Raw genomic sequence first — 24,647 nt, 5'->3', positions numbered from 1 at the left:
TGGTGATAGGAGAGTATATTGTGTTCCTGGCTGGTATGAATCATAAGGAGGATCTGTGAGTTATTAGTCATGTCCAGGGCTCCGGTGTCTTTCTCTTCTTACCCCGCCACACACAGACAAACACACACACACGCACACACAAATACACGCACGCACGCTCCCTCCCCTTCACCCCGCTGTCTCCATTCTTAGTCTTCTTCTTCCCCTCTACCTCACGTTGGCTCCTATGTGAGCTGCAATTACCCAGAAACTCTTTCAACCCCTATGTGCGACAGGTTTTCATGTAGCTTTTTGCAGAAACGTGTGTCAGCTGTCTTTCCTGCAGTGTGGTAAACAAAATATGAATAAATGATAAGACGACCGGATGAAAACACAGAAACCCAACACACCTAAACCCACTGACTGTGCTGCCATTTGCACACAGAGAGCTGTGTTTAGCTCCGCTTCATCTCACACAGCCGACAGGAGGGAGCACACAGACTGATGGGAAGAGGAGGAAAGCCCTCATCGCCATGGTAACCGAGAGACTGGATCTTCTGCTAAATGCTGCTCTATCACAACAATTAACCGGCAATCAGGAATGGGAACCCCAACCACCACACCAACACACCCTTACACAAACACACACACAAACACACACACACACAAGGACACACACACACACACAGGTAAACACAATCATTTCTTTAAGCTTGTACCATTGTTATTGCTCTCAGTCATCTTGTTTGATTACATAAACTGTTCCTATCTCGATGTTATCTGAAACGATTATTATATTTTAACACACTTTCCTTCCTGATGACCTTTGCCCTCAGGTCAGGTCAGCACAGTAATACACAGAGACTCATCCACACGTTCTAGCAATGCAGTCTGATGGTCTCTTTTGAGCAGCAGCAACCTTATCTAGTCAAAGCTGAAGCAGTACCATGGTCAATAACAGGTGTGTGTGTCTGTGTGTGTCTGTGTGTGTCTGTGTGAGAGAGAGAGAAAGAAAGAGAGAGAGAGAGAGAGAGAGAGAGAGAGAGAGAGAGAGAGAGAGAGAGAGAGAGAGAGATGTGGGCTCACTGTTGCTGTACTTGGGACAAGCTCATGTCCTAGCAACCAGGCAAACTATCACCAGCTCCTTAGCAACCAGGATGACACTGGTGTCATCGATGTCCCTGGTTGCCATTGGAGAGGGAGGCATTCCTTAGAAACCAGGCGGGGGTGCAAAAACACACACGGACACACACAATCAAGCTTACAGAGTTGATGCTCCTAAAATTTACTTTCAAGTGCTTGATTTCACACACAGACACAGATACACACACACACACACACACACACACACACAAAGATTCATTGGTTTTCAATCACACCCCTACAAATGCATGGAAATTAATTTAAATCCTGCCATGACCTGCACGCACGCACGCGCGCACACGCACACACGCAAACACACCCATCCACACAGACTCCTCCTCTACCGCTCCTGCCTGCCGGTTTAATTAATACTTTATGTATTCAATTAAAGCTTGCATGGACACACACACACACACTCAGGGAGAAGCACGGTGTGTGTGTGTGTGTGTGTGTGTGTGTGTGTGTCAGCTGTCAGGTTCCAGCTGAGGTATTCCCCAGCCTGTTCACAGCTCGTTTACGCTGTTGCTCTCTCACAAAGTCGTGTGAAACTGGAAAAAAAAAACCAAGCTCGGATTTGATGGATTTTATAGGAGCGCAGCTGCTCTCCTGTTCCCCGGTAAACAGCAAACAAAGGCCGGGAGACAACAGGGGGGGACGAGGCGCCATTTCAGCCCCGTGTCAACTCTGTGTCAGCGAACTCACCTCACCTCGACACGGCACTGCTGACCGTCACACACAACCTTGATGAGTTTCACCACCACCAGCACACGCGCACACACACACACACACGCACACACCCTCCCCCTCCGGCAGTCACATGGAGCTCAGTGGTGACCCGTCGTTCTGTGGCACTTCGCTCTTGGAGAGAGAGAGAGAGAGAGAGAGAGAGAGAGAGAGAGGGAGAGACGGACAAGAAGAAGCTCCCCACTCCTCCTCTTCCTCTTCATCCTCCTCTTCTTCCTCCACCTTCCATATCACTCTTGTTGTTGTCGTTCCTGAGACATGATTTAATTTTACCGCATCGGGTGCCGTGTGGAAAATCTCCCTCTCTCTCTGTGTCTCCCCCGGAATCTGCTGAAGGCGTCGGTAAGCAGATACTCTCCCTCACACACACACACGCTCACACACCGACCGACCGACCGACGCGTTTATTTTTAGTCGAGACGCCGCAGCGATGAGTTGCAGCGAAGCGACCGAGAGCGCGAGCGGATCGGAGCGGCGCTAAGCGGAGCCTCTGCCCCGGTGAGGAAGCATGAAGTCCCGCAGAGACAAGCTGAAGATCCCCTCCCTCACCCTGGAGTAAGTCCGCCTCTGTTTTCCTGCTGCTACAACTTCACAAATTCTCAAACAAAAGTTTTTAATGTTGTATATTGTTTCTTTTATGTCCTTAAGTAAACACAAAGACTGTGGTTGATCTGATAAGGCTGCTTCTGTTACTGGATTAAGAGAATCACACTGACAGCTGCCACAAAAAATCCTTATGTTTGCTTTTAATATGACAGTGGCTCAGTATTTGTCTGTCGTGTACTTTAATGGTTCCCTGTGAAATCACCTGTATCCCTGTATTCCCAGTATCTCTCAAGTGGCATTTCCTCCTCTGTCTCTCTGTCTATTAATGTTTAAACTGCCAACTCACTCTACAGCTCGGCTCAGGTGAAGGCTTCAGGCTGAGAGTCCATTTATTCCACCTGTTTCACTTTAATCATCCCTTAGTTTGCCCAGTGTTGATCCTTTTCCCATGCTGTTTTGTGTTTTCTCTGAGTTCATCCTCCGTGTAACCATACATACACGCCTCCCTGGAAGGGAAGGGATATTTGTTTCTATTTTTATTTTCCTTTCATTCCCAAAGCAGCGATTCCTGACAGCATCAAAGGCTTTTTGGCACTATTGCAGGCTTATATCCTCCCACTGATCCTCCAGAGTGAATGTTGCCCTCTGGGAGGGGGGGAATGTTTCACTGCCTGCTGCCCACAAGGTGCTGATCCATAAGGCGTAGGAGCTCCCTGTTTGCTCTTCCATTTTCCCATCCACCTGCCACCTCCATGGATGATCTCAGATGCACAGGCGTAGTTTCATTTGTTTTTCATTTTAAGGCACACATCTGCTTCTCCTGCGCAGGGAGACAGAGGTTTCACACACAGCGGGAAGGGAGGGGCTCAGGGTCTTAGAGATGGATTACGATGGACACGTTTGCTTGAACTGAATCTGAGAAATTCAGTGTTCAGACAGCTTGACAGTGAAGTGACTCACTACAATATGTGCATCATATTTTGGAACAAGCTTACTCACCTAGATTGATATGTTTGAGGTGGAAACGTCTTATTTCTGGATCTATTATATTATATTATATTATACTATATCCAGGAACGTGTGAGAGTGGCACCTGTGAATCAGTCCATGATTTAACTCCTTGGTTAATTGGTCAGCTGACTGCCTACAAACCGTGAAGCAAATTGGAAATAATGGGCGATTGATCTCTAAAGCACTGTGCTTTAGGAATCTGAAGGAGAAAACGTGTCAAGGTGAATACAGCGTAATGAGTTTCATGTGTTGGGTAATTATGAGCCGTCACTACAGAATCCAGAGTCTTTGTGCAAGGAGTTGTTTTTCCTATCATCCTCCCTGTATTACTATGACAACACATTCATTAGTGCTTTGGTGCGGTGTTTTGCACTGAGAAGCCTCCACAGGCACAGAGACAATAGCAACACAGTGGAGCCCACAAGCCAAAGCTTCCATATGAGCAAAGAAATCAATAGAAAATACCTTCGGTGCTGGATCAGCATCCTCTCAGTGAGCTGTAGACTGGAGCATGCATACTGTTTATTGATGCAAAAACGCTCTGTGGAGATGTGGAACTGTGGCCGATACACTCAGAGGCATTGCATTGCAAAGGGTTCTTGATGTGTGATGCACTGTGCACGGTCCACGTTCATCTGAAGGCAGACGAGGAAAGCTCAAGGTAGAGATCAATTCTAAATGGGAACAGATTTAACACACATTCCTTATTGGTTTGCCAATACCTGTAATTTACATTTGTGTAAGAGGTCTAACGTGTTCGAATACATCTTGTTACATTAAATCCCCCTTCAGAGGCTCAAGTATCAGAGTGTCTGTCACCATCAGCTGGTGGTGTCAGCCAGTGGGGGCCAAGCGTCAGAGTTGAAAACCTCTCGCCTGGGCCGAAGCTATGCTGCTGACTGACAGGAGGCGTTGAGTCGGTGCACTAATCCCTGCCTCCATGTCTTGCTTTTCAGTTTGTCCCCTACATGCCAGAGTCCAGCCCTTCTCAGCCCATGCAGCCCCTGCAGTCCCTGCAGCCCCCTACAGACCCTTCACCCATGGAGGTAAGACAACCAGAACATACACCACCATGACGGAGAACTGTGAGCCACATAGCTGATCATTATCAGCCAGACTGTACACCACAAACACTTTGGTTCAACAGGTTGGCTTTGTTTGCTATCAGTGAGAACAGACAAGTCAGAATAGTTGTGAACTTGTGCTATCAAGAGGAAGAAGGAATAGAGTACGACACTGCATAATTCAATGTCATGTACAATACATGGAGTGATGTGACAGAACTTTGAATATACTTTTATTATGTAAGTATTATTTATCTATTTCTAAGTGTTTTTTTCACATAAAATAATACACTACATTCCAAAAGTAGTATTTTAATTTTCCAGTCCAGGTTATTTCTTGTTGAACATTATCATTAGCTTTTGTTACCCATAAAAAAGTAAACAAAGGATCATTTCAATGTAAAAAAATAAATGTCAGACTCCATGATTTTAACCAACCAATTACAGAAAACATAGCATCAAAAAGAGTGTGAAATTAATTTTTTAAACTTGAAAACATTCTTAATAATTAACGGAATAAACCTGAAATATTTTTCTGGGTGTTGTGATGCTTCTGTTTCACCAGCGAAGACCTACCATTTATTAGTTGTCTCTAAGTCTATGTGGGTTGCTTGGCAACGGTGTTGGGTGCTGTGGAGGAAGGCAATACTGCAAACAGAGGCGTCTGCATCCAGCATGTTACTGAATGTGTGAGGCTGGCAGACCACATGTACTGTACAGTAATGAATCGCAGTCACTGTGCTGGAAAATGAGCAAAATTTACAGAAGGTGCAAACATCTGTCCCTTTTCCTCAGAAGGTGCGATCAACATGATCGCCTTAACAACATATGACATCACACAAGCATGTGACACATTGTTACAACATGATGTCACATGCATCAGTCATCATTATGAGCTTCTGATACAGAAGTATAATAGTTGTACCTCATACATTTAACCCTGATATCTGAGAATGAACTTCATATACAACTAATTTGGTCAACTAAAAATGTTAACTATGAGACATGATGCTACCTGGGATGCATTATTATCAACAATAGTAATATGAATTCAGCAGTTTCCTTTGTGGATGGTATAGGGGTTTAAATGCGTTTTGTAATTTTGAAATGTATTAATGAAATTCAAAAACATTCTTCATGCTGAACATAAATTCATACTGATTTGCAGTAGAACGTACCACTGCATAAAAGTTTGGCTTGGATCCTCCCTCTCCTGCTTCATCATGGTACAACCCAACTATACTTTATGCTGCATTCAAGTTCTGTTGGAAATACCTCCCCACCTTTGTTGGGACTTGTGAATGGCAAAATAAAGGGGTTAAAATAGACAAAGGAGGTCTGTGTTGAGCCAAATTTTAGACATTATGACACTGTGATTAAAGATTCATGAGATGCCAGGATTACAGTTAAACCAACTACTGCATCATTACAATAACATTGTGTCATAAATTGTAAATTAAGGTCGGCGTTGTCATACATTGCATTTTCCAAATATATAAATTCTTCTGTAAGTCTATTAAGATGTTTCACTTTTTTTTTACATTACTCGATCAGTCCTTGATGTGAATGATGGGGGTTAAAACACAAATTAGATTTAAAGTTAGTAGTAGAGAACTGGACAACTGAGCAGGCATTCAAGCATTCAGCTAAAGCGCCAATTAAGCCAGTTGGGTCAGCCAAATTTAGCTCAGCCAAGCAATACAATGATGATATGCAACTGCTTAGTCAGCCATGTATCTGCTCTTTATTTAGGTATGGGATCATTGGCAATGTGCAGACTTGCTACAAGGAAATTGTGTTGCTTGTTTAATTCAGCATTTAACATTGTGCAGGCAACATTTTGCATATTCCACCAAGTTTACCAACACATTCTGGTAGAGGTTGAAGATTAATTGAAACCAACCCCAGATCAAACTGAAAAATGAAACAATTACATGCGTAAGACGATGCTCTTCAGCTACACGCATAATTAATAGCAGGATTTGGAGCGCTTAACCTCCACCAATGCTGAATAAGTCTAGACACAATTTATGAAAGCAAATGCCTTACACAGAAAATTATGACTGAATAATGATTTTCTACTTTTTTCTAAAGAAGAATTAGTATTTAACTGTAATATCAATCTGGATCTGGACCATATTAACGTTAACATTTTGTAAGTACATGTAGAAAGCAAAATTGAATAATCTGAATATAAGTCAGAGTTTGGAACATTAAAATCAAGCGATGTGTGACACAATGTTTGTGTGTATCTTGCACAAATTGCTGTAATACGACAGGAGCTTCCGGCATTGCCTGACTCTAGCTTCAGACGTCGGCAGTAACGAGTAGCACTTGAACGCAACATCAGGCTTCAGTTTCCTCACACGGACTCAGGCAGACAGTAACGTGTGTGTGTCTGGGTAACGAGCTAGGTAACGAGCTCCAGTGCTCCAGTGTGTGTTCGGCTTTACACCAGACAAACAGCCATGGGGCTCAGGTCTGGAGCAAAGTACGGCCAGAGAGCACATCGGCAGGCGTAGCTCTGAGTGGCTAAACTGCAGCAGGCGGGCCGACGGACTGAGCGTGCATACAAAGGGAGACTATGGAGGGAAGAGTTGGAGCTTTTGCATCGAGCCGAGCTTCAGTCTGCTGAACCCGCCGACACGTTGACACGGGTTCTCTCTCCCGCCCCGTGGCTGTGCTGTCCCTGCCAGAGAAAGCCTCCAGCATGTCGGACCCCAGTCACTGGTCCATACCGCCAAGCCAGAACAAGACCCGGTTCGTTCCGGGCTCGCTGCTGAAGCGCTCCAAAAGGTAGTTAGCGCATTTATTGACGTTGTAATGTTATTTTGGTGTTGTTATATAAGTCTTTTGCGCAGATATTTGGGCAAACGTCTCACTTTAAATTGTGCTTTTTCGCATTCGTGTCTCAATATGTTCGCATGATCCCCACGTAAGCTCTGCCGTGTGTTTGTATCGTGAAGCTGCTGGCTCTAATCCCGAGAGGGTCGCTGGACGTCTTTGTTGAAAGTCTGCTGTCTATATTTTCTGTAAAATGAGCATTCTCAAAGTGAACGCTACCCTAGGCCCGTGTGTGTTTGTGTTGTATCCCCCCTTTGTTGAAACTGGAGGTGCAGTTGTTTTATGACCCGCGTACTCAATAGGGGGGACTCCGGTCTGAAACCCAGTTTACCACGGGCACGGGGGCACACTTAACCGCGGCCTGTCCGTGAACGCCTCATCACTATCATGTATCTGTCATCTTCCAGCTGCCCCGTCTGTTTACGCCTGATAAATAAAGTAGCTGCCTGACTCAATCGATAGCATTCCGACGTGCATTGAGCATAATCTGATAAAGACGCGTCCGTGTTTTAGCATCCTTCAATTTTGCCGGTTTCAATCGAATTTTAGGCGGTAAATATGTTGTTTGAGCTTGTGACTCTGGTTCCAAAACTTTCCGACGCATAGAAAGCTCCAGGGCTAAGATTTGGGGTTCGTCCTCCCTTTTGTGCCCACGTTTGAGAGGGTCAAATGCGTAGAAGTTTGGTCTTTATTATACTAATAAAGCCAAGATCTACTTAACAGGCCTCGAAGGAGCACAGTTGATATTTGTGCGTGCTGCCAGACTTGTTTATTGTTGTTGTTGTTTTGAATGGTTGCCATTTCGATTCGTCAAACAACAAACACTTCCGGCGCCTTTGCAAGAGCTGGAGTTCTCATCTGTGTGCATTTTGGAAGTAAACTGGAGGTTTTGGAGTCAAACACCCTCGTGGTGCGTTCAGGCACTCCGCAGTCAGTAGTGCTTTATAAGAGGACACACGTTTACACACTGCAGACTGAAAGAAGTGAAGTGTGTCCTATTCACTGGGCACCATTCACTCTGGTGTCCGGATTGCTTGAACGTTACTTGACCCCTCCCCTCCCCTTTTCTGGCACACACACAATCCTGGACATCTGTGGTTCAGCTTAGGCCTGCTGTTTTTGGTGCACACACACTGTTTTCGGCTCCCTCCTCTCTTCCTCAGCTCTGTCTTTGCCATACTTGCGTGCAGTTGAAGACTTTTGGTTGCATAAATGTTTCTCACGCAGGCAGATATCATCTTTCGGGTTAAGCGGCAAAGTGGACGGAGACAAAGAGCCACAGTTTGTTTATCTCTGGATAAATAAGGCCGATGCTCTCCACAGCAACACCTACGTTTGCAGACTTTTGCGTGTTGCCAACTGCCTCCCTGCGGTGTGTGCTTTGATAAATATTGTAACCAGAGTTGTCAAAACAATTTATGTATTGATCATGACATATCATTTTCAATGATACCGATATTCATTTCCACACTAAAGGTCCTGCTGCCTACACATCATCTTCTTCTTATACTTTTGCCGACTTTTACAAAGGAATGCACCATTTTACATGTGGTCTTTGCATTAATGGACTCTAGGGAGTCTAAGAGGCTTTTGGACAACCTGAACAAGAGACAGTTGCCATTCAGTGAAAATTAAGCTTAGATTTTGTCTTAACTCCGAACCCTCCAACTCCTCTCTTGAAATTGTAATACGTTCCCTAGATATCACATCTAAGATTACAGTGTTAGTATTGTGGTGACCCTGTCAGTCAGACATATGTATATTTGAGTGTTATGAGGGGAGAGAAGTACCTGTGTGCGTCTCATAATCATAATGAAGTTCTAGGGCAAAAACGCTCAAAATACTCACGACAGGATTTATAAAGACAAACTTCACGTGGTGATGTTTGCAGCAGTACAGCAGCTTTCACCCGTGCATGCACACGTTTAGGAGACGTGAAGGATCGAGACACCGATGGACAGACAGGGAACATTACATTACATTACGATCATTTGGCAGACGCTTTTATCCAAAGCGACTTACATTACAGTTACCACCCTTCGCAGAGGGGGGTGCAATTGAGGGTTTGGTGCCTTGCTCAGGGGCACCTCGGCAGGGGCTCGAACCGGCAACCCTCCGGTTCCCAAGCGGAAGCTCTACCCACTGAGCCACTGCCTCCAGACGAAGGAACGAAGCCATATTTCACAGAAACGTCAAGGCTGTGGGACGACTGAGAGAAGGGCAACTAACACAGACAAAACAAATGTCCACACAGACGGTGTAAACGTGTGTGTTTGTGTCCGCATGCCGGTTCTTTGACACACTTCATTTAAATTTCCGTCTCCGGTGCTCAGACGTGGCCCGCGATGTAACAATGGCTGAGTCAAACAGGCATCGTCTCATTTGCATCGGCCATTAATGGCTCGTTGAGGGAGTGTTAAGTACCGTATAGGTGATGTTTTCACGGGGGCTGGGATTTAGAAAAGGGAAATTGCATACAGGTGTGTGCGCGTGTGTGTCGATGCCAAATCTCTGTTTTCAGTTAACACAATGTTTTACAAATGAGGCCCCAGGATTCTTGTGAATGTGATTGATTATCATTGATTCAACTTAAACAGCAATCATGTATATTATGCTCCTTTACAGCTTTCTGTTATTTGGTGACATCATGGTCATCGTTGAGTTACAGATTTGTGTCTCCTTAGACTTCTAAGGGAACAGGGAAAGTGCTGCTACAGTCGACCTCAGCCTGATGCTCTTTAATCTGTCACGCTGTAATTACAACCTTAAGATCAGCTCTTTAACTGTCCTCATGCTACAGAGACTCACACACACACACACACTTGGACCTGGTCAGCACAGCATGCCGTGAGTCAGGCACAAATATTGGACGGACGAAGGAAAGGTTGAAGCGATTACGCTGAGCCTTAAGCAACGCACGGCTTTCACTTCTGCTTTTAGTCGTCTGCCAACCTGTGTGTTCCCCGACAACATGTTTGCGTGTAGCGTGGAGAAAAGGAAAACACGGACGGAGCCCATCTGAAGTGAAGGTGGGCGTCCAGATTGCAGTGTGGCAGTTTGTGCAGAGACGGATCTCACAAATTATGTATTTTCCCGAAGCGCTGTGATCAAAGTTATCTGTGGTGTTGACAGGGTCGCACATAAATCTTAACATCCTGCTGTCACATATTTGTTGTTACTCAGTCTGTGTGTTCATGTTGTGATTGTGCAACAGGCGCTCACGTTTCACCAGGAGGTTACAACAGATATGAGGGCCCAACAAAATGTGATGCAAAGACCGCAGATGAGCTCACCCCTCTCTCTCTCTCACTCTTTCTGTCTCCCAGCTGTCGCAGCAGCAACAGGAAGAGCCTCGGCATCGGGACGCCGTCCCCCACGCTGTCCCGGCCTCTCTCCCCACTCTCACTGCACACAGGTAAGATCCAGCACAGGTTTGCTCCATGTCGCTCCGTTCCCCATTCCCAAAACAAAGGAAGCGCTCGTTATCTAGTGTCTCACTCTGCCATCGACTCTTGCTCCTGGTCCTAACTGTGTCTCTCCTCTTCCAGCCGCCAGCAGCCCGTTGGACAGCCCGCGCAATGTGTCGACCACCGCCTGCCTCAACTTCCCCTTTGCTCGAAGGTACGTCAGCAGCCCTCCTCTCCTGATGAGCGACCCTCCTAATGAGCCGATCTGTGCTTTGACAACACGAGATTCTGTGTGTTGTCGGTACAAACGGTGACATCCTGGCGCCAACAAACGCCCGAGTCGCTCGCTCAGGTGTGCTTCCGTTTTGTCACGCTGTCGCAGCCGTCGTTAGCGCCTCTCCTTTGCTAAATTTGACACCGCCGTGGATTGGAGTGACTTACACTCGTTAATTAGCCTGGTTGTGACACGACACTGAAACACTTAGGTCGTTTCTTATTCTCTGTGATTAGCTTTGTTATATCAAGTTACTATCCTCCACTCTTCATCCTCACCTTCTCCATACTTTTCACAGTTCAGGCACACACACACATACACACACAAACATGGATCACTGTTCTCATCCTTTGCACTATTTGAACTAGGAACAGTCACTTTTGGACAGTTCACTGTGCTGCGTTGTCTCTTTGACCTCCTGAACCTTCAATTCAGGTTTTGGTTCAGCCTCTGAGGCCCAAATTGAAGAATCGTCCATCTTTGTGTGATATCTAGTGTGTGTTGCATCTTGATAAATGAAAACTGGCACAACAGCAAACATAGTCAGGATGAATCCCTCAGCCGGAACGCTCCTGCCAAGATCGTAAAGTAAATCAAGATGTTGTGATGTTCCCCCAAAGTAACTGAACCTCCCTTTGCTTCTCCCTCTCTCTCTCTCTTTCTGTCTCTCTCTCTCTCCCTGCTGCCGTGGTATCAGTCACTTGGCTCGTGCCGACAGGTAGCTCCCTTTCATTCCTGCATCGTGTTTCTCCATTTCAAAGCTTGTGTGTCGCCCGCAAACAAAAATGCAGGCGAGACACGTGGAAGTATTTGCATCCTGTGTTTTCCCTGAAGAATTGCATGCAGCAAGAGCTGGAGAAAGAGACGCAAATTGATGTTGTGCTCTCGCCGTCTGTTATGCAAGACGTTTTACATCTGAAGTGCTGTCAGGAATTCACAGCGCTGAGGTTTTACGTAACAATACGTGTGTGTGTGTCTCTCCTCAGAGCCGAAGGCCGGAGATGGTCCCTGGCTTCTCTCCCTTCCTCCGGTTATGGAACCAATCCGCCGAGCTCCACCGTCTCAGTAAGTCGCCCAAGCGCACTGCCGTCCCTGTTCCCCCCCCTCGCTCGCCTGCTCCGTACGCTCGGCCCAAAGAGGTCACCGCATTATGCAACGAGCCGCTGCCTCAGCCAAGACGGGGATGACAAACTTGTTAATTGTTTTCCTCCATCGTCTGCTGCTTCAATGAGTCATTCTGCCTGTGTGTGTGTGTGGAGATAAAAGACAGGGTGTGTGTATGCTGTGGTTGAGGTGCGATTAGATGTCGCAAGCCCTCCAACTCAAAACGATGTTCATAATTGGGAATAAATGATAAATTGGTTGCGATTAGCTGATGTTTGTTGTTTAGGATTTAATCTCCAGGATTCTGTTGAGACGTTTACCAGATCAATGTAGAGTTTCCAGGCCAATAACGTAAATGAGGGCTCCACTGTTGGCCGAGGTGAAGTTTGCGGTGAAAAGCCGTGTGCTGCTTTTGTAAAGAAGTTTACTGGCCGGACGGGGGCTCAGACCCCGGGGTCAGCGGGGGACAAAAGGCCTCTTCAGCCCTCAATGCCCTTTTTATAGACACGCCGCGGCCCCGAGGAGACATCACAGATGCCGTCCCCCTCCTTTATCTCCCGCCGCTCAACACACACGGGCCCCCGAATCGAACAGATTGCACGAGATGAGAGTGCGCCCGACGCTCCAGTACACACGCAAAATAAGTTATTTGTTTGAGTATTGGTGCCTCTGCTGTTTTTTTGAATGAGTTATTATGTAAATGGGACGCGTAGCTCATTTTAAACTTTGGTATGCAGCCTCGTCGCAGCAAGGAAATGAGATGTGCACATGAGACGTACCGGCAGCAGTCTGGTTAAAGACTTTGGAAAAACTGTTAAAAAAAAACTGAACCACTGTTTGTAGTTCCGGCGTCCTGATTTCTAACCCTGTCGTGTTTACAGACGAGCTAGAAAATGAAGCGCCCCAGCTGAATCCTTCCCCTGAACAATGACTCTATCTTCTTCTCTTCTTTGTCGGTTCCAGTCCTCCTCCTCCTCCCAGGAGCGTCTCCACCAGCTTCCCTCGCAGCCCACTCAAGACGAGCTGCACTTCCTCTTCAAACACTTCCGCAGCTCCGACAGCATGGCCGACGAGGACGGGCGGCCCGCCACCGTCATGCGACCTCGCTCCCGCAGCCTCAGGCAAGCAACCTGAACCCGACCGCTCGCTTACCGCCGCCGTCTCAGATTCAGGGAGGCGGCCCTGCGTTACCATAGTTACAGACAGACAGTGGAGTCGTTGTTTGAGTCAAATTGAGCTGCGTGTTACCACACCGAGGTCATTTTAGTTGCAGTTATGTTTTATTAGATTTTCATGTCAACATTATTTTCAAATGAATTGTTTTGTTGCCGTCATATAGTTTTAATTCTATTTAGGTTCTATTCTATTTAGTTAATCTATTTTTGTGAATCTTGGCCAAAACATATACAAATTTAATAATAATTTGCTGTAAACTAACAAAGGAAGTTGAAATGTAGTTTTTCTACGCTTGTCGTTGTCGATCAAAGAAGAAGAAATTGTCAACAGGCTCCACTCGCCACTCCAAACGACATATTGGTCATCCTGCCTGAACATCTGCGAGCTCTTTACTTATGTTTTAATGATTAAATGCAGTGGGAAGGTTTTTATTTATTTATCCGCCAAAGCGATGGTCTGTTTAAGCGCTAGCAGGACGGCAAGCTGTGGAAATGTCTGTGCATGAACAAACGGCTGGCACCTAAAAGGGAATCTGATTGATTACACACGAGGCGCCGCGTGATCCCGACAGCTTTTGTCTGTTGGCTCGGCCCCGGTGCTGTTTGTGCTCCGGTCCGAGAGGAGGGAGGGAGAAAAGGAGAGAGAGAGAGTGCTCTGTGTTCTGGCAGCGTCGTGCGGCGTGTGTGGGCGTGATAGCGAGCAGAGCGCCTCAGGGATCTTTGGCTGTAGAATTGAGTGGACGAGGGCGGGAGGGAGATTGGGGAAGGGGAGGGGGGCAGGTTGTGTGCATCTATTGAGTTTCATGATGCGTTTGATTGTAATTCTAAAAAGTTTGATTGTTCATTGGATGTTTGTTTTGTTTGGTTGCAGCCCGGGGCGAGCGAGCGTCTCATTCGATAACGAGATCGTCATGATGAACCACGTTTACAGGGAACGCTTTCCAAAGGTACGTATGCCAGCGCCCTCACTGACGCTGAGTTTGTTTAGGAAATAAAGTTTGTTACTGTCTTTTCTTTCTTCCAGTTTGTTGTTGAGACACGTTTCACCCTTTAGCACAGATCAGCTGCCCCTCCCTCAATCAGCTGCCCCTCCCTCAGCCACAGCCACATTTGCATAATCCAGTTTAAATGGCTCTGAAATCTAAACCCCAATGGTGAGCGTCGTCATTATTTTTGCATCTGAATGTCAAGACACAATCGCAGACACACCTCGTGGTGAAGCAGATTACATCATAGTGGTCAAAGTAACAAAGCAGATCTTATATCTGCCGGGACAGGAAATGTCACGTTCCTTTGTCCCGATCAGGCAACACAAACAAGCCATTCATCGTGTAGGTACAAATCTCACTTTCCCGGTGTCTGTGTGTTTGTGTGTCTCATCCCTGCAGGCCACAGCACAGATGGAGGAGCGCTTGTTGGAGATCGTCACCCACTGCTCTCCAGACAGCTCCCTCCCCCTGGCCGACGGAGTGCTGGGCTTCATCCAGCACCAGTTGGTGGAGCTGGTCAGGGACTGCTTGGACAAATCCCAGAAAGGCCTCGTCACCTCCCGCTACTTCGCCGAGCTGCAGGAGAAGCTGGAGAAGCTGCTTCACGAGGTAAGGACGAAGGCTCCATCCTACAGCTTCGGCCTGGGCCAGCTGGCTTTGGCCCGGTTCACTGCGCACATAGGTTTAAAGGCCTCCATAAATCCGCCCTGATCAGGTCTCTTCTTCCTCAATAGTTGAAAAGCTGTTGGTCCACCAGCTTGACCAGTAGACAAACAGATGCCTCCTGAAAATGTGTGTGTTTGGTATGATTGTCTTTTCTCTATTGTGAGACAATGTTCCTTTGGAAACCCCTCCCCCCGCCCCAGCCCCTGCCTGAACCTCTGAGCGCCCTCAGACAGAAGGCTCGGCCGACCCGCCGTGCCTCCAGCTGAACTGATAAGTCTGTTCACATGCAGTGGAACACACACACTGTTTACCCAGTTGGCACACACTTGCCCCATCCGTCATAACACTGTAACACACCTGCATACAGTTTTTATCTGTTGCTTTATTCCATTGCGAAACAACTCGTATAATGTCTGAGCATGTTGACCTTGGCTGGCTGCAACGTCCTTACTCTCTGCTACCATCTAGTGGTAAGCCCGTGTTTACACAGGACAGGGAGCCTAAATGGTTGTCTATGGTCAAAAAATAATGTGAAAAAACCCCAACAAATTAATCCATTTTAAGGTGGATCCGGATCCATCTGAAATCTTCCTTGACTCACAACCTATTTCTTCACGCACACAACACACACCTTCCGCGGCCTTCCAAAGTTGAATTATGAGCCGGACATGACCAGTGGTCTCCGTGGTGACAATTAGGTGGTTTTCACAGCATGACATCACCTCTCTTTTTCAATGTTCAGTGTGGCATTTTCATTCAGCACCAGCTCTGTGTCATCAGTCACCGGATACATTTAGTTTGACTTGACTGAGTAATTAATGCCTACAGTGATGTTATGTGCGTGTGTGTGTGCTGTCACTACCAGCATATGCAGGAAAGTCGGGGGGGGATGACTCATCTGGGTAGATCCCCTCCCCTCAAGCTTCAACCCCCACAGTCATGTCACCTCCAGTGTACTTTCTATTCTCTGTTTTCATTTTTATCTCATTTCCTGTTGCCCTGGAAACCATGAGGTTCAACTCTTACATTTATAAAATCACTTCATGGACAATATAGCATCAATGTTTTGTATTAGTGGAGGAGCCAGCTGACAGTATCTGTTGTCTAGTCAAGCGCTTTGTCGTTTGTAACTTAATTGTGACGTTTTTGTCCCCTTGCCCTCGATGTGTTTCAGGCCTTCGATCGCTCCGAAAGCGAAGAGGTGGCCATCATCACCCTGCTGGTGAGGAAGATCCTCATCATCATCTCCCGGCCGGCTCGACTCCTGGAGTGCCTGGTAAGCCGGGGAGGAGCAAACATTCATGAGCTTCATTCTCATGTAGAAGGAGAATGTGAAGGCGATGATGATGATGACGATGATGAGCTTCTTTCTCAGTCAGTTTTTCCGCATTAATGAGGTTGTTGTTGTCGTCGACAGGAGTTTGACCCGGAGGAGTTTTATCACCTACTGGAGGCAGCGGAGGGTCACGCCAAAGTCGGTCAGGGAATCAAGACGGACATCCCGCGTTACATCATCAGCCAGCTGGGCCTCACCCGCGACCCTCTGGAAGGTGAACAGCAGAAATCAAATGTTCCCTCTCGTGTCTTTGACGTTCACCCATGTTGGTGTAGGATTTTGGGTGGCATGCTAGAACAGATATGAACAGATATGCCACTCAGATCTGTTGAACACACAACAAAGCTCGACTGAAGTAGACGTAACACGGCAGGAACATACATGATGTGAGTTTGGATTCTTCTAACACTTCATCCCCCCTCTGTCATTTCCAGACATGGTGCAGCTTAACCAGTATGAAGCCGCCATCAGCCCCTCTGTGTCAGCGGCGGACTCGGACGCCAGCGTGGAGGTTAATATGCAACCTTGCAGAAAAATGCGACCTGATACGCATTCAAATCAAAATAACACACACACACATACACACTCACACACAAACACGTCGCCGCAAGTTTGCAGGCGAAGCGCGTCGAGGCTTACACGTTAACTCCAAAACAACAAAAACACTCCTTTGTAACCAAACGTTGTGTTGAGACTCGCAGGAGCTTTGGATTGACTCTCCTCTGCTCAGGGCTTTAACAGGAAACACTGAAGCACAAGTACAAACAACACAATTTATCCATCACTCCACCGTTTCACTCACCTGTAAGGTATCAAAACCACATTCTATCCCCATTTCTAAGTGAATTTCCATGTTTATCATTCAACAGAAGAGGGTCCCTCAGACGTTGACCCCAACTCGAAGGAAACCACTGGAGAGCGATTTTGCAACCATCAAACTCATCAGTAACGGGGCTTATGGGTAAGACGGCGACTCAGTTTGTTCTCTTTATAAGAATAGTCGCTTTAAGAGCCGCGATTCACAAAAGCTCTTTAGAAAGATCGCCGTGTTAACTGAAATGCGTGGTTTGACAGGGCCGTGTACCTGGTCCGCCACAAGGAGACCCGCCAGCGCTTTGCCATGAAGAAGATCAATCGGCAGAACCTGGTGCTGAGGAACCAGATCCAGCAGGCGTTCGTGGAGCGAGACATCCTCACCTTTGCCGAGAACCCCTTTGTCGTCTCCATGTTCTGCTCCTTCGAGACGCGCCGACATCTCTGCATGGTCATGGAGTACGTGGAAGGTAAAGACAAAGTTTGAAAAGTCAAAAAGACAAGGATTCTGGGGGGAAACTCTGAGGGGAAATGTTGGATAATAATCCTCGTCTGCTTCAGGTGGAGATTGTGCCAACCTGCTGAAGAACATGGGCCCGCTGCCCGTGGAAATGACCAGGATGTACTTTGCTGAAACCGTCCTCGCCCTGGAGTACCTGCACAACTACGGCATCGTGCACCGAGATCTGAAACCCGACAAGTGAGCGCACGCTTCCACTTACCACTTCCTGCCATCATATCACACCAACATATCTTCAAATGCTGATCAGGTATATGTTTGTCTCTTTCCGCACAACAGTTTGCTGATCACCTCCATGGGCCACATCAAGCTGACCGACTTCGGCCTGTCTAAAATCGGCCTGATGAACATGGCCACCAACCTGTACGAGGGCCACATGGAAAAAGACACCCGGGAGTTCCTGGACAAACAGGTGAGACGGGTTTCCTATGAAAAGCGAGCCGGCGGAGTCTGGAGCGCGATTAAATGAGCACTGATCTGAACCTGTCTGCTTTGCTTTGCTCGTCCAGGTGTGCGGAACCCCAGAGTACATTGCCCCGGAGGTGATCCTCAGGCAGGGCTACGGCAAGCCGGTGGACTGGTGGGCCATGGGGGTCATCCTGTACGAGTTCCTGGTCGGCTGCGTTCCGTTTTTCGGGGACACGCCAGAAGAACTTTTCGGACAAGTAGTCAGCGGTAAGTCTGGGAAATGAAAGAGGGAGAAGTGATCTCACCGCCTTTTAAACTGTTTCACTACAAAAGAGAGAGAGGAGCGATACAGAGAGAGAGGGAGAGACTCATTAATATCTCAATTATGGACTCGCCCAAATAGTTTCCTCACCTTTTGTGTGAGGAAACGGCTTTGTTTGGGAACGTGACTTCCACCATTCAGATCTGAGAGTAATGTTGACCTTCCCACCCACACACACTCACACACTCACACACACGCATGCATGCATATTCAAAGGCCCTTTGGTTGCAACAAAACTCTGCAAACCAAGCTTTCAAAACCTTTTCCCCCTCTTTGCAAAAGTGAAAAGTCCTGCTGTTCAAACCTGTTTACCCAAGATGAATGATGGGGTTAGAACAGACTTCCTCATGTCTTCTGTCACCTGCTGTTATTAGGGCGTGAACATGGAGGAAATCCTGTCGCAGAACAAAACAAACACGTTCTCTGTACCTTGTTAAAAATGTTCAACTTGTAACAAGCTACAATCAGGTTTGGGAAGTTTAGTTAAACGTCACGATCAGAGCAGTGATCCTCTTGGGTTTTCTCTCATTTGGTAGATGACATCATTTGGCCGGAAGGGGACGACGCCTTGCCTGTGGAGGCCCAAGACCTGATCACCCACCTGCTCAGGCAAAGCCCCCTGGATCGACTGGGAACAGGTACGACCGAGTTTCACTCTGGATCAAAACATTGAAATGTTGCAGATAATGCTGGATGATAGTGAACCCCACTTCTCTTAAACAAGAACTGTGTGTGTTTGTGTGTGTGTGTAGTCGGGGCCATGGAGGTCAAACAGCACCCCTTCTTCCTGGGTTTGGACTGGAATGGGCTCCTGAGGCAGAAAGCCGAGTTCATCCCTCAGCTGGAGGCCGAGGACGACACCAGCTACTTTGACAGTATGTTTGTTTACAGCTCAGACTGCTGTAGTTTGATTCCCAGTGTGTTGCATCGACTCAAATCCTGTGCTCTGTCTCAGCTCGCTCAGAACGCTACCATCATCTGGCCTCTGATGAGGACGAGGAAACCAACGATGAAGAGTCCTCCTTAGAAATCCGCCAGTTTTCTTCCTGGTCTCATCGCTTCAGCAAAGTAAGCGACCCGTCTGTGCGACATGTTGGCGTGGTTACAGAGAGCGAGAGCCTCCATTATGGCTGACATCACCTGAAACTCACTCTCTCTCATATTAAACCTCTCAGGTCTACAGCAGCACAGAGTATCTGGCGACGCCGTCCAACCTGAGTTTCTCCTCCGACCGCAGCCACAGCGAAGACAAGGAGGAGCGCACCGAGGGGACGGGGCTCAGTCCCTCGCCGTGCCCAGCAGAGGGCGTGGAGCTGCGACACGCAGGGCATACGATCAGGTAAGCGCGTGTTTTAAGGTGTGCAAGATGTCCAGAACCCTTTTTAATGCTTTGAAACACTGGAAACAGTGGCACGTATTGATTTGCTACTTGGGTCGTTTTGCAGCCTTCGCCCTCGAGCCTCCTCCAGCTCCTCCCAGTCAGAGAGGAGCACCAGTCCTCTGGTGATGAGCAGCACCCACAGCCTGGAGATGATGCCCCGCTTCACCCTGTCCACCGATGATGAAGGTGACTCCCCGACACTGTGGCTGATAGTTTCTTGACAGTGTGGTGTAATATAGGACAACATAGCATAGAGTCGAGTACACAACAGACTTCCAGGCGAGAGAAGTAACAAAATATTGAGCAGTGTGAGATGTTTGTGCCCCGGGTGGCTCATCATCTAAGACAAAAGCTCAGTGGATCCTTGGTTTCTTCATCATCAATTTCTCTCTGCAGCTGAGGTGGTCGCTTCAAACCTTCGGAGGATCCGGATCCGCAGCAACAGCACCGGGGCCAAACACTCGTCCCCCAAGGAGCCCACCGCCCCTCAGAACTCCCCCAAGCAGCTGGAGACCCCAGAGCGACAGAGGCCTCACTGCGGAGGGAAGGTCCCCAAATCTGCCTCCGTCTCAGCCCTGTCGCTCATCATCACTACCGGTGAGTGTGTGTGTATGTCTATCGCTGCACAAACGTCTTTAATCCGAGTTTGTTGTGGATGAGAGATTAAGCAAAAAAATCAAAAGCTTGAACTAAATCTTCATTTCCGCTCCCTTTGTTGCTTTCAGATGACGGGCCCGGCGGCCTGCAGCCCAGTCCCATCTCCCCACGCTCACTGTCCTCAAACCCCTCGTCCCGGGACTCCTCCCCCAGCCGCAGTCTGTCCCTCAGCCCCGGCACCCTGAGGCCTCCCATCGTCATCCACACCTCGGGGAAGAAGTACGGCTTCACCCTGCAGGCCATCCGGGTCTACATGGGAGACAGCGACGTCTATACCGTGCATCACATGGTGTCTGTGAGTGTCCACGAGCAAACTCTGGCCCTTCTGACCCAACACTTCATAAGGTCTTCCAAATGACGAGCCCCTGTTTCTGTCTCTGTTTCTGTTGACAGAGTGTGGAGGAGGGCAGCCCGGCTCACCAGGCGGGGCTGTGCACAGGAGACCTCATCACACACGTGAACGGAGAATCTGTCCAAGGCCTCGTCCACACCGAGATGATCGAGCTGCTGCTGAAGGTACAGATAGACAAGCCGCACGTCCCTCTGTACTGTAAGAAACTGATATGTGCCTTAACAAAGTGGTCGTCTTCTGTTAGTCTAACGCAAATGAATTTTACTCGATTTCCTCTAAAATATGCAGAGTGGTAAGAAGGTGGCGCTGCAGACCATAGCACTGGAGAACACGTCGATCAAAGTAGGGCCGGCTCGTAAGACCAAACACAAAGGCAAGATGGCCCGGCGAAGCAAGAGGAGCAAGAGGAGAGATAACTATGACAGGTACATACACACACACACACACACACACACACACACACACACACACACACACACACACACACACACGTCGAGCTCTTCGTCAGTGTGAAAGCACTACAACCTCACGGGATCACGGGTCTCTGATCTTCTTCTTCTCCTCTCCCTTGCAGGCGCCGGAGTATCTTGAAGAAGCTGTCCAAGCAGAGCACCATGATACACAGCAGCCGCAGCTTCTCCTCAGGACTCCACCACTCTGTGTCCTCCAGCGAGAGTCTTCCAGGTTCCCCCACACACAGCCTGTCCCCCGGCCCCTCCACGCCGTGCCGCAGCCCCGCACCGGATCATCAGGTCTTCGGTGAGCTTGGCGGTGCATATCACTCAAAACGTGGTGGTTGATAGAGGTGATCTGTAATGATTTTAACATGTCTTCCTTCTGCTTCCCTAGACAATAACTCTCCTCAGAGCACGTCTCCTTGCTCCAGCTCTCCCGGATCCCCGGCGGCGCACATCCGGCCCAGCTCCCTCCACGGCCTGGGCTCCAAACTCAACACGCAGCGCTACAACAAGGTGGGGCGCCGCAAGTCCACCAGCAACATCCCTCCGTCGCCCCTGGCCAGCAACTCGTCCGCCCTGCCCCTCTCACCGCAGCGTTCGCCCTCGCCGCTCCCAGGCATCGCCAAAACCCTCCACGGTTATCACGGCAAAACGCTGTCGCCGCCCACCATCGTGCGGCACATCGTGCGGCCCCGCAGCGCCGAGCCGCCGCGCTCGCCACTCCTCAAGAGGGTGCAGTCGGCAGAGAAGCTGTCTGGTACTTATCACGTGGACAGGAAGTTGTATGCCCCCCGCAGACACACGCTGGAAGTGCCCTTATACGGCGAGGGGGACCTGCTGGGCGACCCCGAGGTGGAGGGGGTCTTCACGGGGCCTTACTTAGGGGCAGACCACAGCAGGCTGGGGGGCTACATGGGCTGTCAGAGGATGAGGGACTCTGGGATGGATCGATCAGAGCAGCTGGTGGTGATGCGGAAGCTGAACCTGTCCGAGCGCCGCGACTCCTTTAAAAAGCAGGAGGCGGTGCAGGAGGTGAGCTTTGACGAGCCGGAGGAAAAAACGCCGACGAACGCCGTCCCTGCCGGCCAAACCCTACAGAAGCATCAGCAGCAGCTCGGCGCCGCCTGGATGTGCATCCAGCGTAGCGAGGAAGCAGAGCCGGTGAGGAGATTCACGCTGGTGCCTCAGATCGCCGTGCAGGGCTCGACGGAGAGCGAGGAGCAGGACGAGTGGGAGCCGTGCTCGGACGGCGAGGAGACCACGGAGACCGAGGCGGCTTCCTTGAAGAGCTGCGTCCAGCCGACGGAGAGCGCCGGAGCAAGCACAGAGGGGAAACCCACCACAGGAAGTGACAGAAACTGAGTCGGAGGAGCCGGACGGACGCTGTGACTCAGTTTACAGCCCGACTGCTGCAGGGTTTACTTGAATTTTTTTATTGTACAGATAATTGTTCACACCTGACTTTTTATTTATTACATTTGTAAACGGCGCCTTAGCAACGGGGCAAACGACGTGGGGGAAATCGGCTCAAACATTTTTGTATCCATGAAATGTGGTTTTATGTCTCGACTCGACTTTTCTATGAATGTCTATTTTTTAAATAAATTGTTACAGTAGTTTGATAAAGCTGAGTCTAATTGTTAAGGACCAAATAAGGGACGGAAACATTCGAGGGGACTGAAGTTCTTTTTTTTTTTCTCGTTCCCCCCCTTAATGTCACGTTTTGGTCTCTGGTGGGAAATGAACGGACCGCCGCTGACCGGACCGTGTTTCCCCTCAGTGTGAGTGCAGGTCCAAGTGATTTTCCCCCACGTGGAGCCAGTTGCTGCAGCGTAACGTACAGATCAGATATACTATGCAGGGATGACTTGAGAGTGCAATCTTTCAGGACTCGACTGAAGACATCAAGAAACCAACTCAAACTGTGTGTGTGTGTGTGAGAGTTTGTGTGCGTGCGTTTGTGTGGGTGGGTGTGCCATGATATCAGTGCCATGCTCTGTAAGCCATATCTCTGAGGGTAAACGTGTACATTAGTGTACATAATATCTGTTTGCAGTATAAATATGTTGAATATCTTTCTGTTGATGTCACAATCTTTGGCATTAACATCTCGACATCTCAAGTTAGACAAAGTTATGCTGCAGGTGTTGCAGAAGGCGATGCCCCCCCCCCTCTGCTTAGCGTGATAGTAGTGACGCCGCATCATGCTCACATTTCAGCATCTGTACACACCCGAGTCAGCATGACGGCATAGCGACCTGCTGTAATAACAAAGCATGCATCTTCCAGAGAAATCACGGTGCTGCCAAACCGAAGCGTTCCCTTGTTTAAACCCTCGCTGATTATTTTTTGGGAGTGCTCCTTTCCTTCTCTGTTTGAAGCTGGAAAGTGTTTCATCCTCTTGTGTGTCTTGTGTAATCACGTGAGCATGTGGGAGGCACCGAGCTAAACGACCTGCTCCTCCTTATTTTACCGTGTAGTGAAGTTTACATTGGGGCTGGAAGTGCAGAAATGTATTTTGACATGAACCTTGTAATATAACAGAGTGACGCTCTCTCATGCTTGATCCAAACCCAGGTGGTGTTTGAACAAATGTTTTCTGTCTTTGTATTGTACAGATATTGGTGTATATTTTGGTTACATGGTTGTGTGAATAATACTAAATGCTTTGTTGCTGGTATGAACCTTATGTGCAGCGGGCAATTTGCTGCACCAGGAATTGGAGAACGGCCCTCTGAAAGAGTGAGGTCATTATTACAAAACACATTGTTTGGATTTAGAACAGTATTTCACCTCCAGCACAGACTGGACTCACTGCAGAGATCAAGACTTATGTTTGAGTTTGGTGGGTGTACTTGATGGTGGCTGGGGTGGTTTTTGCACCAGCTTACACTGAGCGTTTTCTTTAAAAAGCATCAAAGATGTTGATCTATTGTTGATTGCTTTGACCCCTAAAGGAGTTCACGGCCGTGCTTACAGAGTTGCGTCACTGAACAGAGCAGACAAATGAAATCCTCAAGTTGCTCAGTGAGTTTTGCAGTCTGACAGAATTGTTTACAATGAAGGAACATGTAGAAGTGTTTTCTAACCTGTGGCTGTATATTATGAAAGTATTCTCTTTATACATGAAAGAAATCTACATGTTTTAAATGGATTTTTTCAAATTGTTCTTCAGAACAAATTGGTTGGTCAGACTGTTGCACATGTGCATGTGTTCTCCTGTTGACGCTCCTGTTCAGTGCATGCTGCATGAGACGAGCACACATCTGTAGTACTTGACTGCATGGTGTACCAGCAGTGTCGCCATGTGCTGTGTTTACCTGTGCACAGAATAAAAGTTGTATTTCTTGACTCATCTTTACATCGACTCCACTGATTTGTGCTGTTGAACAAAAGAAGACACGGTTGACATTTGAGGCAGTGGTTCCCCTAGTGGTAGATGATGGTAAAACGT

The 24,647-nt window shown here is 48.0% G+C and overlaps 1 protein-coding gene across 3 annotated transcripts; it reads left to right on the top strand.

Moving 5' to 3' along the window:
* Positions 1–1,983: 1,983 nt before the first annotated feature.
* Positions 1,984–24,554, top strand: mast3b (microtubule associated serine/threonine kinase 3b). Of its 3 annotated transcripts, XM_076153179.1 has the most exons (28): positions 1,984–2,208; positions 2,281–2,421; positions 4,380–4,469; positions 10,658–10,746; positions 10,880–10,952; positions 11,999–12,077; positions 13,080–13,237; positions 14,163–14,238; positions 14,680–14,889; positions 16,121–16,222; positions 16,364–16,496; positions 16,717–16,793; positions 17,152–17,243; positions 17,357–17,565; positions 17,657–17,795; positions 17,895–18,027; positions 18,125–18,290; positions 18,882–18,983; positions 19,098–19,220; positions 19,301–19,413; positions 19,521–19,684; positions 19,791–19,912; positions 20,123–20,323; positions 20,452–20,678; positions 20,777–20,899; positions 21,024–21,160; positions 21,310–21,494; positions 21,585–24,554. In XM_076153179.1, the coding sequence occupies exons 2-28, from the start codon at positions 2,375–2,377 to the stop codon at positions 22,553–22,555; spliced, it is 4,341 nt and encodes a 1,446-aa protein (XP_076009294.1). In that variant the 5' UTR covers positions 1,984–2,208; positions 2,281–2,374; the 3' UTR covers positions 22,556–24,554. The 3 variants fall into 3 exon arrangements, with proteins under 3 accessions (XP_076009294.1, XP_076009293.1, XP_076009295.1); XM_076153178.1 differs by having other exon boundaries at positions 1,984–2,421; XM_076153180.1 differs by lacking the exons at positions 1,984–2,208; positions 2,281–2,421; positions 4,380–4,469 and adding an exon at positions 6,851–7,283.
* Positions 24,555–24,647: the final 93 nt, after the last annotated feature.

This window comes from Genypterus blacodes, unplaced genomic scaffold (assembly GCF_046128005.1).
Source record: "Genypterus blacodes isolate CSIRO-AG114 ecotype Tasmania unplaced genomic scaffold, CSIRO-AGI_Gbla_v1 ptg000058l_1, whole genome shotgun sequence".
Taxonomy (NCBI): Eukaryota; Metazoa; Chordata; class Actinopteri; order Ophidiiformes; family Ophidiidae; genus Genypterus; species Genypterus blacodes.
The sequence above is the reverse complement of the archived record's forward strand: the minus strand, read 5'-3'. Positions and strand labels throughout refer to the sequence as shown.